Consider the following 19,058-nt stretch of genomic DNA (forward strand, 5'->3'; position numbering starts at 1 on the left):
TAATATGAACAGACTGGAGACAGCTTATTCCAAACCCACTGTAAAATCAGAAAACACCAAGAGTATGCAGTCAGCTTGGAAAAAATGTTGCCCCTCTGACTTGATGTACTATAAAGCTAAAAAGAGGTCCCATTTTATGCTATAGGATTTCCCATAAGGTTAGGAAGCCCTACTGACACAGAGGGCTTTAAGAGCTTTAATATATTATTACTTTTGTATCATATATATTTTTAAATACCTTTTCCAGTGCTTCTCTATCAACCAGCTCCTGCACAGCCAAAAGCTTGATACTGTCAGAAAAAAAACACACCAGAAAAAAAAAGAATGAATCATTCCATTGCAAGCATTTCAGAAACACAAGTAGAAAAAGAGAACTTTAGTTCTGGTATATTTTCTCACTTTACAAAAAGTCTATAGATACACAAATACAAAAAGTGCTCAGAATATAAACTAAAGAAAGAGATAGCAAGTGTTACTTTGTTTGCTTTGATATAGCTGTCCTAAATAGATTTTCTAGTTTCTGAGTTACAAGCACATCCAAATTCACCTTGGAGAGAAACTGCTTTAATCATTATATTTATGTACCTGAGATTAACACTGAAAGATCTTCTGACCCTCAAACATAGAGAAAGAATCTAAATATTTTCATCCCTGAAATCATTTTTTAGTCAGCTTTGTTCTTCAACACGAACTGATTTTCATCAGTTTCACAACAGTCATTCCCAACTGTTCACAATATTATAGATGAGTAACAGTAACTAAGACACACCTGAGCTCAAAAGGTTTGAGGGAGCAATTTTTTTTTTTTGAGGCATAACCATTTGAAAGTAGGGCAAAGAAACACTATCTAATAAACATTGTTCTTGTACTGCCATTTTCTATTCAAAAACAGATTTTTTCACCTAGCAACTCTTTTCTAAGTTTACCTCCAGGAGCTAAATCCTCCTCACGTCATTTCATTCACTTCAATAAGACTGTGAGAGTTACCCAAGCAGGATTTGACCCTGTAAGACAGGTAACTCAGGTAAAATCATTGCTCAGTCAAGATACGCACTGAGAACCTTGTACCATATCTATGCTGTCATAATCAGTTTATTGAGAAATTAGAAGTTATCTATTCTGTTGTAGCTTCTTCCAGTTATTGTTATATACACATAGCGCAAAGCCCAATGCTCTCCACACCAGGGCATTTCAGGGAAAGATCTTGCTCTATCCCCACCGAACTGCAGCCCTCACAGGACAGGTAGGAACCTGAATGGAGACCAAGGTCTAACAATTTCCAGACCTTCACCAATTAAAAGTAGGAGCATAACAGCGGGGGGATCAAGTATCAGTTCCCCCTCTTTTCTTCAGTTATTGCAGATTTTAAAATCAATTCTATGCCAAACTCACCTCTTCAGTCTTTTGTAGGCAATACAAAACAACACTGGCTTTTTCACATACAGAGCTTGACAGACACCATTTAGTAAGAACGTGCCCTTCGCTGAAGCAGTGGAAAAGCGTGGTTTGCATGCCCCCCGTCCCTGGGGGACTTGCAATCAGTAACTCATCGTGACTGCCTTGGCCGGAGAGCACAAGGACTCCGCATGCCCGCTTACAGAGCCGAGCAGCTCCAGCAGGGTGGCATGGTGAGAACTTGGCTCACCCCAACTTTAGCTCTCTACAGCTTCAGTGCCTAATCGAAGCTCTCGTTTACGTTTGCTGTATGGGCAAAGGAAAGAGAGAGGGGGACCTCAGTGCCACAGGGTGGTTCAACATTGCTTTTTACCAATGGAGTAGACTGGTATTGCAACTCAGAATGCTGACCTTCCTCACCCAGTCTTAAAACCAGTCACTTAATATATTATCTATGGACTCCTGAGGATAACTTCCTTTGCCCAGGGATACACAAACAATTGCATTGCAGTGGAGGATCAAATGATGCATATAAATATTGTTTAAATGACTCTGACGATCGTAGACAGGCACAGCAAAGAGCCAGTATAGTAAGACACTCATGTTCAATACTGTATGAGTAGCTAATGTAGAAGTCTGCCGAAGGATATAATTTGCCATGCACTACAAGAAGTTTTACTAGCCTTTCAAAACCTCAGAGCAATGTTGCATAATTCCTGAATGTCCACTGACATCTTATGTATTAATTATGTATGTCCATCCTGTAACAGAAGCTGGCAAAACAGCTTTAGTCACGTCCTCCTACATTACAATGCTTTCCATAAAGACTATTCACAACCTAACCTCTAAACACTAATGTGCTTTCACTTTAATGTACTTCTAATTTTCAGACGTCTTCAAAGTATCATAAAAAGGCTATATCCAATGAATTATAAAGTAGTCACAGACCATACATTTTCAGTCCATAGGGCCTACTATTATTCAGATGGAGAGGGCAGAGATGGTTCAAAAAACAACAGCAAAGTCAAGGAGAAAGAAGTATTCCATTAAAGTACAACTACTACAGTAGCAAGGGCACATGATTTTCTGTCATGATTTGGTGAACACACTGCAGATAAGCGTTCTAGCAGAACTGGAAGGTACTTAGGGAAAGTACAATGCCAGTACAAGGTATTTTGCTTAAATTTTGCTTGCAATTCCCTCAGAAAGCAAAACAAAAAAACGGGGTGGAATGGAACTAAGCAAAAAAGGCACCTCCTTTTAAAAATACTGTAATACTGTGTGCAACCCTAAACTTCAGAAAGAACCCAGATTGATATGTTTTGGAGAATGAAGTCCTCCAAACAACGTAGGCAGTAGCAATACAGCCACGATCAAGGCCTGTCTCTGATGGCTCACCTCTTCAGTTTTGGATGGCCAGCCTCTATTGCAGCACACTTTGGAGGAACGCAGGGCAGGCGAGAGGGAGATACACCAACATACGTGTGGAGGTGTTCAGGACGCTCTTGTGACCAGCTGGGGTTCTGTAAAGACGGCCTGAAGCCCATGCAGTACCTAGCGAAAGCTAACACTTTGCCATGCCCTTTCATAAGCTGCACAATAGCATGGTATTTATTACACAAATTACTTTTGTTGTTTTCCTTTCGAAGCCAATAGCTGCCTGAGACTTTTAGAGCACTTTATCATCAAAGGTAAAGTGTATCAATTAAGGCTGCTGATGCTTTTACCAATTTGCTGATTTATTTCTAGAACATTAGCTGTGGATTATCTGATCCTCAATAGCTGCAGAAGAAAGACGAAGTAGACTGCCACAATGCAAGTCCTGCTTTCATTAGAGCTCATCACCTTATTGTACAAACCTCCCCTCACTCCCAACTACACTATAAAGCCCACAAAAATTCCTTCAACTGCCACGCTTTTATTTAAACTGAGCAAACTGAGTTAGACCAGAAAAGGTAACAAACCAGGGAGCAGGAATTATTTTATTTTATCCCATTTTATTTTCATGGATGCTGAACTTTTGTTCAGAGGTGAAGAACCTACACAAAATATTTATGTTCTGCAAAGGTACTGGATGTGCAGGACCAGAAGCAAATCTGAATTCAACATTGTTATAGAATTTGCAAGAAGAAGATTTTTTGTGGCCCATTTATTTGAAGCTCAGTAAGAAAAAAATTGTCCTCTACTGTTCTAGACTTACAGAGATGAGTGTTTTCCCAGTATTTTACTAAAGGCTCCTCTTTGTTTTCCACTCAGGTGGTACCTGATATTCTTTCTGTGTCAAAAGGAAATGGCAAATGCAAATGTTATTCTTCATACAACCAGCCATAAGACGCTTCATTCCTTGAAGCACTATCAATAATGCTGTCTCTGCTCATTAGATTACAATCCACTACTCAGAAAATTGCTCTTTATAGCCAGACTTTTACTGATTTTTTTTTTTTTTTTTTTTTTTAGGAATTCCAAGCAAAGTTTATACATGCTACTTTATGCAATGTCAGCTTAGAAATGCAGCTTATTTCAAGGCTGCTGCTTTGGGGGTTTAACATTGAAAAAAAATGAGGCTGTTTATTAGGCACTACATCAGCAAGCCTACAAATGCTGAAAGCAGCGTGTACCTTTCCATATATTTTTTGTGGCTTATGTGTTAGCCAAGGATTTCAGAATAGAAGGGACTATAGCTACTCAGTAACTGAGAGGGAGAAAAAAAACTCTGATAAAGCAGAAATCCAAAGACAGTTATCAAAAGCCTAAGCTGAAGCCTAAACTCTTGCTGTCTGTACAATACTATGTTTATGTACCCTGTTTATATACCCTGTTGTCATTCATTTTATTCTCCCCTGGAGCATGCGAACACTAGCTCATGAATAAAGTTATAGAAAAACATTTACTGAAGAATCCTTCCTTCCAGTTACGGGAGCACCTGCTCTGTTTCACCAGCGTTAAAGTACGCTGTTAATAAATCTGTACTGCACGTAACTATGCCTGCATGATGAAAAATGCCCTGGTTATATCTGAAACTATGTTAAAAATACTTACTGACTCAATTGCTTCCTTGGTACATTTGAGCAAAGCTACTGAAATTAATATCTTTCCACCCCAAGCACACTCAAGATACTTTACCGCTACTTCCCTGCTACTTTAAAGTATGCAGTGATCATGATGAAGAACCCTCCTACACCAGCAAAAATATGCAAACATGAAGTGCTGTCAAGGAAACACATGACTGTGGGTGATGCATGGAGTTCTCCCTCCAAGGGAATTCCTTTGAGTCTTCAGAAGATTAGTCACAGTGCTGAGCTGGGGCTGCAGACCACTTCTACTCCTTAGGCTAGCTTTACAATCCTTCCTAAAAATCTCCTACTTAAGAGCAGGTAGCACTGGGTTCCTCTCTCTGATCCCATATACCCCATTGCAGGAATAATTAAAGGCTTCTTAGCTTCTTTTTGCAATACTGCAAACTTGCTGATTGGGAATTAGGCCCCTTGCTGGTTGGGGACCACGAGCCATCATCTCGTCGTATTTGCTTTGAACTTTACTTCCCAGCTTGAGCTTGTGCTTGTGCTGCCTACAAAACCCATGTTTGGTTTTGGCAAAAAGGTGATGTCAGGGCCTTCCTAAGAACTACCCTGGGCTCTTCTGCCTGCCAAACAGTGAACCTAGGGCTCTGCAGCAAGGCAGACAGGACAGATGGAAGCCGCTGAGCCAGGCAGGTCCACAGAGCATAGAAATGCATAATACACTTGATGTTTTCATCTGAGGAAGAGAAGCTGCTTCCCCCAGAACCAGCTTGAAGAGTGCTTTGGTGTAGGAGCACCGAGGATTTAGGACTCCAGCCCGATTTCTGGACCATCCCTGCAGAGCACTGGAACGGCCAGTACAGACGTGTGCCACTGGCCTGCTACCGTGAAGGGAGCCGGTTGCCAGAGCAGAGTCCTGCACTGCGAGCAGCAGCCTGCGTCCACTGAGGTAAGCGGGGGGAGAGGATGAGGTTCCAGTTCAGTGCAGAACCTGGCAATTTCAGGAAGAAGTGAGGAGAACATGAAGGATAAGCTTGATGAGCAGGGAGTCAGAGAAGCGCTTAAACAAACCCTTGCAGCCATCACAGGGCTCTGCAGAAACAGCTGGGTACCATGACGCAGGACAGCTGTGGCTGGGAAGGGAAAGCAGCAGGACACCAGCAGGAAGGTGCCCTTCTTGGGGCCTGCGCCTCAGCTCTCCGCACCGCACACTGTCAGCGCGTGGGGAGCCTCCAGGCATGCCTGTGCAGCCGGATTTACTACAGCTTTGCTTTGCTTTTCCCACAGCCAGCCTCCATAATCAGCTTGGAACAGCAGTGCCTACTGCACGGCCAACGCTGTCAGGGCCTGACTTTTTCCAGAAACTTCAGTCTTTCTATTAGTCAGTGCATAAGCCTGACTAAAGTTAACAATGTGAAGAAACGCCATTTGATTTGATTTCTCTTAGCTTTCTGGCTCCTTCCTCAGCATACAGCTGTACCAAATCACACTCCATCTAGAATCACGGACATTATTATAAATAGCCTATGCAAAAAGCACTCAACCACAAACAAACAATTCTTTTAAGCATTATTAAAGCATTTAATTTTAAATTTTTAAAGGAAATTTTAAGGAAGACTTACATATCCAAGAGTAGATTACAGGTGTTTATAATGGAAGTGGTTGATGGCAGACTTCTGTTGGGATTAATTAACATAAAAAAACAGGACAAAGACCCCTTGGGTCTTTGTCAAATCCATATGCTCAGATCCATTTGCTCAAATCCATATGGTAAAGTTGCTTTCACAGATCTACACAAACTGACCTCACTCATTCATCAGTTCTGCTCTAAGAGATGTGTACGAAACTTTTTACAGAGGTAAAAAACAAAAAAAAAAGTGAAAAACCCAGCTCAGCTGTGCTAATGGCCCTCAATACCCCCCGGACACTGACTCCTGAAGCATTCCAGCTCAGCTGACCTGCTCCTGCCTGCGGTCCCTAGGCCTGACTTTGGCCCCCAGCTCCCCTGCCAAACGGCACAGCTCCGTTTCAGCACCATGCAGATCACAGTCCACAGCCCCAGTTTTTTCTTCGGTGTTTGCCAGATGTCAGAGCGAATAATGTTAAGGATGATCACTGGTTATGGGCTGCAGAAGCGGCTGTCACGGTTACGTGTTTACTGTGAGGGTTGTAAAACGAAGGCATGTCCCCCACTGCAGCCAGCTGTTGACAGTATGATGTTAAGAACTGTGATGAAATGTTTTTTAATTGTTTGAAATGCAGACAGGAGCTTAGGCACCAGGCATATGCTTCTTCAGTAAATAAATGGAGGGTGGGAAAAGATAACAGCTGAGAAAAGCACAGAAAAGCATGTATCCTGCTTCTTAAGCCACCCTCTCGCTCTTTTTTTTTTCTTTTCTTTTTTTTTAAAGCTGTTGCTGACATATTTGGAGTTGTCTCTTGCTGCTGATGTCTACTGAAATGTGAGGCTTCGCTGTCAGCTCAGGCTGCTCTGGTGATGACTGTGGTACACAAAGGCAAGTGAAAGAGCTGTGATGCAAACCCTGCTCACAAGAGAGCGGTGCTCGAGGACAGGGCTGCTGCCAAACCCACAGCGCACACCAGAAAGGGCAGTTTTGCTTACTGCGGTGAGGTGACCCAGAAACAAGCATCTGACCTCAGGAACTGCAAAGCAATCTGTGCTGCTCCTTCCTCAGAGCTGACAACGCCAATATAGGCAACAGCCAACTTAAACATGGTGCCTCTAGACTACGGTAAAATAGTTACCATTGACATGTACTTTAATACACTCACTGTGAAAAAACACTCTCATGTTTGCTAGCATGTCCAATTTTTCTTTTCCTCCACAAGACTTACTTCAGTCAAAAACAGCAGAAACAAAAGCAGACAAAAGATAGAAAAAAAAAGCATGCTTATAATGACTTTCTTCCAGATAAACTTCCTTGCATCTACCCATATGAAGTCTGACAAGGAAATAAAATCAGTTTTGCTTTTTCCACTAAAAGCATCTGTGTCTTCTCAATCACTCCTTAAATGGAGGGAAAAAATTTGTCTGCTGCCACATCGAGCTGCTGCTGGAATCCACCAGAGAGCTTATGAAGTAAGCTAACAGGCTTGGATGGGAGTACCATGCCATACTGCTTTGGGACTAGCTGCCAGTTAATGACACAACAAAACGATTTGGAAGATTCTCAGGAAAAATATATCTAGAATAAGTAGAAATTAGGATAAAACAGGGGAACAACATTTGCTTAAAGGAAAAAAAGTATATTGCAGTTTATTTAAAGCTACTCTTTGCAGTTTCTTAGTTTGGATGAAAGCAGCTGTTCTTCAGTGTCTAGTCATCACTGATATGCCTGCACAAAGGTTTAAAAACAAAAAAATACATCAAGGCTCTGCAGCTGGGAACTGAACCAGGAATAAATGGAAATGCAGAGAAGTTGAAATCCATCAAGCAAATTGCTGGTGTAATGCAGGCTGGACAAATACTTTCCCCTCGATGTTTGCATTCATGGATCCTATTACATTATGTGAGTGACTGCAGTATTTGTTATGGAGGGAAAGGAAACTGTAATGGAACTAAGAGGGGGAAAAACATGAATTATGGATAGCTAGTACTGAGTGTTAAAGGAGGCAACAGCAACATTACCCAAGCTAGCAGACAGGAGGCAAATACTTCTTTCTTTTTCTATTTCAGTGGTTTGCTGGGTCCAGTGCTGCTCTCTCAACCCTCTCCCCCTTCCAATAGGGGCACAGCATGCAGCTCCCTCCTTGCAATGCTCCTTCTTACACCTGTGGTAAAGCAGAGGGGGACCTTCATTTTGCAGGACCTAGGAACTTGGTATCAAGGGTCTGACTTATGCTTAACTGAGGCTGTGGTTTCTGCACAGCTAGATCACTGCAGTAGCAGAACGATGATTCGTAAACCCTAGGCTGTGCGTATTCCCACTGCGTGAGCCTGAAACCACAAAGTGAGGTTGCAAGTACAACAAACTCCTTCCAAGCACTCTGGAAGGGAGTCAGACATGCTCACAAAATGACTTAAAACACAACAGGCAATAGAAGGCATGAACGCCAAATATGATGAGACCTAGATGTTGTCTTCTACCTCCCCTTGTGAGCATGTCTCAAGTCCTTTCTAAAGGGCAATATTCATGCTCTTCTGCCTGTGGACACTTATGCCAGTAAGCAGAATACACCGCACCTTACAGGGAGGAGAAGAAGGAGCTCCAGATGCATTAACACCAAGGCAGGATGGCCAATTCACGATCCAAGCTACTGAAGAAAAGCTCATGTGCCCAGAGGTCCGTCTCTATTTCTAGTGACAACAATGGGGGGTCAGAAAATATATGACGGTTCCCTGTAGTGTGATGTACAATAAAGACAGGATTTACAGGCAAGCAGCAGTTTTTATTGAAATTGAAATTAAGAGGGGAGCTGCTCAAAACTCCCGGGCTCTCTGTGATTTAAAGAATGCTAATTTCAGCGAGAGGTGTCTTCTGAGTTGTGAGGCATTAAGTGCTTGACAGGGCACTTAGGTAACTTCTGGGCTTTTCTATCAGAGAGGAATAAGGGCAGCAAGGAAATGTCATATTAACCTCCTTCGCCACATACAGGATCATGTCCGAGAAATAATTTTTTCCTTTTTCAGGAAATAGGGAAGGAGACTGGACACCCTTTATTCATTTCCTCTTGCATAAGATCTCCCTTTCTGAAGATTTTCTTCAACTTTTAAACCAGAGGAAGTTACAGCAGGAGCGTCATTTTGGGTGCACGCAGCATGTGCACGTGTGCATGTGCACGTGTAGAAACTCTGCTTCCATTCGTCATCATGTTTGCACAGATTTGCTATCCCACCTCAATTTGGGATGCTGAGTACTGCAGACATGAGCCCAGTGCTAACTGCACTTCCTAGAAACACTTTTGCTTGCTAAGTTATAGGCCATCCTAGGGGCCTTTCTTTTTTCAGCCTCCTGTTCTCTTCCTCTTCTCTCTCTGCAGATGGGTGCAATGCCAAGACAACGGCACCTGTTATATGAGTAAATGTTGTGGCAGACTTCCAAGGACCTCTGAAGAACTGCTGGTATTAAGGGCTGAGAGCCATCGTACTTGACTGAATAGGACCAAAACCGATTCCTGAGATGGAGAGGTATCACACAAATGGCTCAGGAGGATCAATCTGTCTTAACTCATTACTTGTTGATTTTTTAAAATTTTAAGATAGATTTTATAATAGACTAGTCAGCCTAAAATAACCCTGAAATTCCCAAATGCATGAGATTAAAGCACTGAAAGCCTAAGATGTAATAGTAATATTAATATAAGTAATAGTAATATAAGGATTATAGAGTAGTAGCTGAATGAATAAAGAATAAGCAGTCAAATACATATATTAAATTATATTGAATCCAGCAATCTTGCCTGCATACATCTCCTAACAGGGATCAGATACAGATACTGACATTGCAGGTCAACTTCCACCATCGTTCAAAACTCTGGAACGGGCAATCCAGGAAGCAACTTTCTCTGTCACTGCTTCCACCTACTGCTTCACTGATTATCCTTGTGCCAAAGAGTTCACTACACGGCAATTCAGGCAGCATGAAAGAATATTGTTGCAAGTGGAAAAAACTGATGACATTCACATCTACTCACAAAAAATACCTCAAAGTTGTTTCAGCTCCTTTTTTCCAGCTCACTTCTCAGAGGAACCACCAAAAGAGTTGCCTGCATTAAAAATGGGGTGTGGGGGGGGGTGGGAGGAGGCTTTTGGTTTTGTTTGTATTGTGACAAAAGATATTTCCCTGTCTCATATTGTGCTTATTATATTTAGCGAAGAATAGTAGCATCTCCCTTCAAACTGATTCACCATAGGTCCAATGGTTTTGCAATGAGGGAAAACACTCTATATAATGTTTATGGTCCTAGGATTTTTTTTTATTACTATTTTTTCCAAAGCAAGTCCATTTCCTTAGAATTCTGCAGAAAGATGGGGGCTTACAAAGGGCGTTGTGTTTGTGGCAACATTAGTTTCTTCTGAGTCATTTAAACTGGACATGGGCAAGTTATTTAACTGGTACTGAACTGTTAAAATCTGTCCAACAAGCAAGGAGACCAAGATTTAGGAGAAAAAATTAGAAGCTTATAAAATGAAAGGTGACTTAGAGCTTCCAAATATAGGCATTATATTATATTGTAAGCGGTTTCTGGCATTTGGCTCTTTTTCTGGATTTTCTGAATCATTCCCTGCTCGGGCAGTGCTTCATAGCTCCAGAATTGGCACCTTTTCTAATCCAATCCTGCCTTACTGCAGCAATGGAAAAACTGACTTCTCCTTAATTGAATCAAATTGGCATGTTTGGAAAAGGGCACAATGCTACACTATCATTCTGCCATGAAGAACAAAGCTATTAAGAAAATTATGGGGGTTTGGGAGGAAAAGCAATTAACAGGGACTCTATTTGAAGAATTTACTTTTGTGTCCTTGCAAAACAAACTTAAACTTGGGAAGCAATAAAATGTGAATTAAAATCATTTGCTTCCCTTATTTTCTAAGGTATGTGAACCAAACGCTTTAAACACCCATGTTAAAACTCCTATTGTTCCCTTATGCATTCTCAGAAACTTAATGCAGTATTACCTTGTCATACATGCACGTCCTCGTCTCAGAGAAATGGGTTTGTCCATTTAAAATCTTACAAGAGAATACACTGTAAGCCAGTTCATTTTGTTAAATATGGACCAAAGAACAATGCTGTAGTTTGGTGGTGCAAGAACTAGAATTGTGGTATCTGAATGCCAGTAAAAATTAGTCTGGCATTGCAAAAAGAGTATTGAAGTTTTCTGGTTGAATCTGAACATAGAACCTCAAAGTCCTTTATAATATGCTTTTAACAAAAAGATTGACCCTCAGAAATTGGCTCCTACCTTTAAGAGGCTGGCAGAGCTCCACAGCACTTGCATGTTTCATATGAGCATCTTATTGACAAGACTTTATGACAAAGCAGAATTATTTAAGTGGTGGAGAAGGCCAAACACAGGGGTAAGAACAGAAGAACATGCACAAGAGGTGCTCAGAGAGATGCTAAGAAATTGTTGAGGAAAGGCTTTGCGACAAGGGGAAAGAAGCAGGAGAGAAATCAAGAGCAGCCCTTTGGTCAAGCGTGCTTTACTGCTTTTTCATGAGCAGCTTATATTGTCTTATCAATTCACCAAAGAGATTTCTAGAGAAAGCATTAAATAAAGTGAATCACTGCAGCAGGCAGAGAATAAAGCAGAAAATGTGTTAAGAGATGGTCTGTACATTTTAAGGACTTCCCAGGATGGCTAAAAGCCAGCCAAACTATGTTTAGTGAGAAACTCAAGAAGCTCATGAAGAACTCAGTGCTGCGGTGCCTTGCAAGAGCAAAGTGTGGGTGTCCAGGACCCAGAAGTCTTCCTCCACTCCAATAATTTTTTCCCTCCATCCAAAATGTATATATTATACTGGAAGCCATTTTAGCTGCTTCAGTCACTTTAAGGAAAAGAACAGTAAGATACAGGAATAAGTGATAATAAAGATGTTCATTCAGGAGGTACTCCAAAAATATGTAGGCGTGGATATGCCCGAAGATTGCAAAATGATCATTACTGCTCGCTAGACATTTAAAGTGAAAGAGAAATACAAATATAAATTGAAGTATTTCTCAATCTTGGTTAACTTGATTGCTTCTGTTTTCAGCACAGTCACCAACCACACAGGATACAGATCTGACCAGGAAGGGTCTCATCCAGAGCTTATGTCAGATTTGATTAAGGCAGGTAAATATGGATCTGACTTGTGCAGGCTTAAAACTGCCTCACGGAGCTTTGGCTAACAGAGGCATGAGTGCAGAATTTGACACGTTTACACACAAACACACATGGCCCACAAGCTGCACACGCTTCCTTGACGCTTATCAGCTTCAGGCAGTAACATATCTACCATATGCACGCAAAAGGATAAAGAAAAGTCTTTGCCAAGTTGACTGAGGCCTTTTCACCACTGGAAAAAAGATTTGCAGTATAGTTCTGCACAGTCTCCTGACAAAATAACACTCCTGCAATACTACTCTGGCAAATATTTCTAGTGCAGACCTAGCCTAATAATACGAAGTTTCCACTTTAACAGGGCTTAGTGTATCAGTCAGCACATCTATCTATTGCACAACAAACAAGAATGGTGGCAGGATCAACTGCTAAATAAGGCATCACAGGCTGGGTTGTTCTCTGTGTAAGATCTATAACATACGATGAAAAAAGGACGCTATAGACAAAAGCATTCCTCAAACTGTCACTTGGCTACCCCACTTTTTTTTTTTTTAATTAAAAAAACCAAAACCATTTGGCACCCAGGCTTTGAGGAAATATGAACAGACAACCTCCTAAAATTGAGGTCAGCTGCACATTGCAAAGTGTTAAGAAATACAAAACTGCCCTCCCCCCCCCAAAAAAAATAATAGAAGCAGGCCAGAGTGAGCAAAGGCATATGCCAGTTAGTATGACTCTTCCCTTTCACATACATCCAAGTTTTCCAGTTTGAGAAATGCCACTGAAGACAACTAATAAGATGACCCACAAGTAGAGTTGACATCAAGTCATCAGGAAGTTTTTGTACACAGAAGCTACACTCTCAGGTCACCAGAAATGCAAACAATGTTATAGTCAGAAAATAAATATCAATCTCAGTCCATACTTCCTTGAACATGCATTGCCTGCTCCTGCTGATGTCACATCTGCAAGAGCCTGCAGAAAGCACAAATCAGATAAGAAACCTAACTGCCACATAGGAGTGAGAAGTTGAAAGCTTTCTTTCCAAAACTTAATTACAAAAGTATCCTACCAGCTTCATCTACAACATCCCATGACACTGCATTAGTCAGAGCCGAGAATTTAGCTCATGGGGCATTTGGAGTGCCATTTATAACATTATTCCAAGTAGTAAACCAGATGGTCTTGCTATCAATCCAGCTGTTTTTACTGTAATAACTTTGAAGTGTGATAGGGGTTACATGAAACTTAAGCCTCAGGTTAGCCAGAAGTCACAACCTTGTATAGCCTTTGCTTTCAGTACCAGAATAACATTCAAAGGTTTTGATTTAAACCGTCAGAGGATGCATCACATATCTGTAACTCTAATCCAGCAGAGAATGTAATCCTTCCTCAGTTCTCAAAGTCAGGAAAACTGGCTGAATCGGCACTCTCTCAGCCAACTGCTATCTTAGAAGCAGAGCCTGCTCACTACATTGGCAGAATTTTCTAGCCAAGCTATACTGAGCAGAAGGGAGGGACTGCTCAGAAATAAAGTTTGCAACATAAATGTACAGCAGGGCAGACCACGGCTCATTTCAGAGAGTTCTGCCATTCACTTCTTTTCTATTGCATCCCAGAAAATTCCTAGAAACCATGCATGGTAGAGAGAAGAAACCCCTATGAACTGAATCCTGGACATCAGTGTTCAGGAGTACTGCAGAATCACAAACACAGAAGTGTTGGTCAGCAGGGACCTCTGGAAATGATCTAGTCCAGCAGCCTACGCAACACGGGACTGTCACAAGGTCAGCTGTGGCTTTACCTAGCTGAGTATTGAAAACTTCCAGAATGGAGACTCTACAGCCTCTGCAGATAACTTATTCCAGTGCTGCAGTGACTTCTACGGAAGTTTTTTTCTCCTGTCTGATCTGAAGGTCTTGAGCCAGCTGATTGCCCACCTGTATTGAAGCATGGCATTATTTCACCTGCACTGCAGAGCTCTACACTTCTTGTTGAGTTTTATGAGGCTTCTGTTGGCCCAGCCACGTTTCTCCAGGTTGCTCTGGATTGAAGGGCTACCATCTGTCATGGCAGTCGCTCCCCCAAATTACATACTGGTGTAGAGCATCATAATGCATTATCCATCTTAAAGGATAATTTATATTACTCTGTGTAGCAATTAAATACTGCAACATAGGAATAGGTTTATCTGACCAGAGAGATGGGTCAAGTAATGTACGATTTCATCTGAAATTGTCCCATGCCAGATTCTTTGGAGGACAGAGCGAGATATGTAGTAGAAGGGCCAAGAAGCTGCTCTGCTTTTATGCCCCTCATCTTGGATAACTGGATGTTACCACTGTCACTGGTGGTACCCCAGCTTTCTGGACTGCAAACTGCTGCCAAGACTGAAAATGTCTTCCACGGAAGATTGTGAACCCCTGTGAAACTTTTGACTGAAAATATTACAAAAGGGATGTCTCATGCACCCTGAAACCATAGCAATGTAAGTCACATTTCAGGACCAAGGGATATAATCCTTTATCTGACCTTCTGCTTAGCTCTTAACCAGTATGATATTTTGTGACATGGGCTTATTAATATGCAAAATTAAAAATTCTCTCTTGAAGCAGGCACAGCTGAGGCTTTTTCCCTTGTTCTAACATATACTTAAAAAATACCACAGTCGACTTATTTTATATTCACTTATCACAGCAGTCTTTTTTGTTCTAGCATCTTATGACTTTGAAATCAGAATGCACCTCAGTTAAGGAACCTCATTAAAAAGATCTATTTCCCTCTTCTACAGTGCTGATCCAAAACAAAAATTTATATCATGGAAGATATCATGGAAGGTTTTAAATTGAAACTTATTATTCCATGTATAAATATTCCACAATCAAAAGTGTCATATGGACTCATGATCAGACTAGGTAGATAGCAACAATGGGTCCCATCATGAAAGCTGATTAAACCTCTTTCAGTCAACAACTGCAAAAACCACCATGGGCAACAGGACACATAGTAAAGGCTTTCCTGCTGCTGAGGATTGTACACAGGAGCGAAGCACCTCACAGCTGGTTTTGCCTTAGTCAAAATGAAAAGTGATTCTCTACCCAATTTCAAACAGTGCCATCAAACCGAAGCCTCCTAAGCCTTGAGGCTAATGGCCAGAATAGCAATGAAACCAGTACTGTATGTAGTTTCTAGAACAATTTATGCTAGTTCAAGGGCATCAGTCATGACTTTCCCACCTCTTTATGACAAATACAACCGCCGCATTTGTCCCAGTAATAAAAAAAACTAAGTGCTTTGCAGTGTCAGTCTCCAAGCGATCTGAGCTGATAAGCTATCACGCCGCAGAAGGAATCACGCAGCGTGGCTGGACTTTATCAGCGGAGTTTGGCAGGGCAGCCTAGCAACCGAACAAAACACAACGCTGTCCGCACGTCCGCTTCCCAAAGCCGGGATCACAGCCTTGCCGGCGACTTCTACTCGCCGGGAATAAGCGCACTGACAGAGATCCACCTCCCGAGGCAGGCAGGGGAACTGATTAGAAAGCGGCTGAATCATGCACCAGAGGCAGTCATCTCACAGACCTCTCCCTAAGCCACTTTCCTGCCACAGAAGCAGCTTTCCCACCAGGATATTTTAAAGTTGGAGTCTTCATGGTAATATTAATAATAACAACAACAACAATAATAATACCTTGGCTATCATTTGTAGGTCTCCACGTGCTTTACAAAGAAGGCAAGTGGCATTTTCCCTAACATGTACAGACAGACAGAGAGGGCATAGTCAGACTGTCTCTTGCGACTGTAAATAAAATGGTTTAAGCTGTCACCACTCCCACTCAGTAAACCACATGCAGCAGCTGTTTAAGCCAAGCCAAGTCACTTCATAGACATGAAGCACCCAGATTAGCCTGGATCAGCTCAGGGTGCTGAGGCAGAGTAACAAACACCTAGAGGAGCATCTCGTTCCTAAGTGATGCTGAAAACATGCCTGAAGTTGCAGAGAACTGAAGTTGCTCATCCAATATCAAATCAGAGACGGAGATGGGGTAGAAACATGGTGGCTACAGTCCCAGGACGCAGCCTTGTCCTCTGAGACCACCTCACTTTTTAATGCCTCATTTAAAGATTTTACAGTGCATGAAAGCATAAGCATTATATAAGTGCTAATTATGGCATAACTGGCTCCTACTTCAGAATTAAGGAAGACCTTAATGCATTATATACTGCTTTAGCATTTACTTTTTCCTGTTTGCATTTGATTGCTCTGACTTTTATAACAGTCCCTCCGCTTCCCTCCCCCCCTTTTTTGACATGGCTAAATAGTTCCTGGCTATAAGTTTGATTAGAGTTTGAGGATACAAACGATGGCTTGTGGAAGATTACCTGGAATGGTGGGGGCAGGGGGGAATAAATAATAATCAATTGAACAATCAGAAGCCTACAGTGTCTTTATCAGCGCTCAGAAATGGGGCATATGAAACTGAAAACCTAGCCATCACTGTTCATTACTTTGCAAAACAAGTCTAGTAGAAGCAGGTTTATTTTGCTGTATGGGTTTGGGTAACCTTTAGCACATGGATGAACAGAGCCGGGTTAGAAGCCCAGGGAAGCAACGGGAAATGTCTCCCTCTCAGCAAGACTCATTCAAGCAGCAGAAATTTTAGGTGGCCTCTTTTCTCTAAGTGTGTCAAATAAATCCCCAAACACTAAACAACTACAGCATACTCTTAAAAGGTCATGCACTAGTTATAAATAAATCAATACATAACTAAAAATCTTAACAAAAACACAGCACCTGAGGAAGCAGGCAGGCAGGCTGGGAGGAGAGAAACAGATATTCATTTCACCAGACAGCTATTATTAAACACAGGTGCCTGTGAATTGCCACAGGGGAGCAAACTCATGCAGGGTCCTGTCTCAGCACACAGGTACGTAACCAGTTACTACAGAAAGAATTATAAAAATAACCATTACAGATATTAAGCAGGTAGGTGTCTATGGGGGAATTTTCTTTAACCAGTTTTAGTGGATGGTTCAGGCTCTAAAGCAAGGAGAATTTGTCATATCTGCTTCACCTGGAGTGTAATAAGGGATGAAAAACATGATGGTGACATGTAAGCTCTGTCACCAAAGGTTTTATTTTAGCCAACACAGCTGAACTTAAAAACAAACCCCCAAATCCCTCTAATTTTAAAAGCTTGGGAGGAAGGGGTGGGAAAAAAAAAATCTTTTTAAAGCCTTTCAACGAGCCATAAAAAGGATATTTTATTAAATAAAAGATTCTTGCCATCTTCCTCTTTGCACTACTCATGCTGCATATTGCAAATATTTAAGGTGCTTTGCCTTTGAGTGGATTCAGCCTGCCATGAACTCCGGGCACAGTGAACTTGCTGAACTGAAGTAACCCCGGGCAGGCACGGATCCAGGCAGACATCTTAGGGGTTACTAGGATTCATGTTTAAAGAAGAGGAGCACTGTCTCTCTCTAATAAAAATAAAAATTGCCAAAGGCAGATGTCTCAGCATGCTTAAATTCAGTAGGATATTACGTGGTCGAGATTGCATTGCCACAGGATTTAATAAGAGGAAGTTCTCTTATCTCCTTTGGTTAGGCAAAAGGGAAAGGAAAAAAAAAAAGGCAAACACACACATGTCTTTTCAGCTTTACAGAGAAGAGACAAAAATAGCTTCCACCACACAACCTCTGTATTAGAGTAAGCACGAGAGGAGAAAAAAAAGAAAAAGCCTGACATTATGAAAGTAGTAGTGTAAGAAAGGTTAACAGAGTTTACTGGACTTCTAACGGGAGATCACTCTAGCATTTTTCCACAGCCTGTTTGCATTAAATGCATTTTATTTGTTTTCTTATTTACTCCTCCATCACTGAATTCAAGGCTTCTACTTCCAATCCATTCTCATTTATGAGCCAATTAACAATTCTCCTCATCGTTTACTTTGACAAAGCAGAATGTTTGCATGCAGATTTGCAGTGCTTATAAGGGGACTGAAGCCTTTAGACACTCTAACCCATTAATTCCACAAACCAAGAAAAGTCTCCAAAGCTTTAAAATGAAGTACGTTAACAGGGTTTCCATCAGTCAGTTGCCCAACAAAACTGCCTTCTGCCTCTTTGTCATTGCTGGGAACAGTCTTAGCCATCTCCAGAATCATGTGTCCCTTTCCGGGCACTCCAAAGTCAGCCCCCACTCACTCAGATCTGAGCTATTTTAGACTATGCTGGGAAAGCCAGTTCCAGACTCCTGGAGTCCTTCCAAAAAACACCCTAGGCCTTACATCGGGAACATCCAGCTTTGCACCCTGGAAGGCCATAAAGAGGTGGCTACACTTAAGCTCTGCAAGAGCATCGTGATGGGACTACTTTTGTGACCAAAACATCCGGAGAGAAACAAAACCTCCCTGCCTTATCCTGAGGAGGGAGAGCCCCCGGAGCAGCATTTCAGGTGGCACCCGTGCTCATGCTAGGTTGGCAGCTGGCCGAGCGCGGTGACAACGGAGCTGATGCATCTCGGACTTTGTGGTGGCAGCAGTGCCCTGACATAGGCTGTAAGTGAGGAGGAGGAAGGAGAGAGCCAGCCTAAGGCGATGCTCCTTGGAGAATATGGTGATAACTTTGTCATACAACAGACTGGGCTCTGACCCTTTGGGTGCTTACCGATCTTTCATCAATTTAAAGGATCAAATGTTATTCCAGTGGTAATGCTGCTGTGGCATATATGTAATCCTCCCCTCCCCAAAAGCCTCAAGCCACAGAATTACAAGTAAAAGACCAGCCATGTCAGGGGTTCTGAAAAAAGCAAAAGTGCCAGTGGTCACAAGCACACAGTACTTCACTGAAG

The 19,058-nt window shown here is 41.8% G+C and overlaps 1 protein-coding gene across 2 annotated transcripts in view; it reads right to left on the minus strand.

The window, feature by feature from the left end:
• The window catches only part of EEPD1 (endonuclease/exonuclease/phosphatase family domain containing 1), a 72,736-nt gene that overhangs the window by 33,274 nt on the left and 20,404 nt on the right, over positions 1 to 19,058 (minus strand). For both annotated transcript variants that reach the window (XM_067291258.1, XM_067291257.1), the window contains exon 3: positions 239 to 290. In XM_067291258.1, coding sequence (XP_067147359.1) covers positions 239 to 290 — 52 coding nt within the window. The remainder of the gene's footprint in view (positions 1 to 238; positions 291 to 19,058) is intronic.

Source organism: Apteryx mantelli, chromosome 2 (assembly GCF_036417845.1).
Source record: "Apteryx mantelli isolate bAptMan1 chromosome 2, bAptMan1.hap1, whole genome shotgun sequence".
Classification (NCBI taxonomy): Eukaryota; Metazoa; Chordata; class Aves; order Apterygiformes; family Apterygidae; genus Apteryx; species Apteryx mantelli.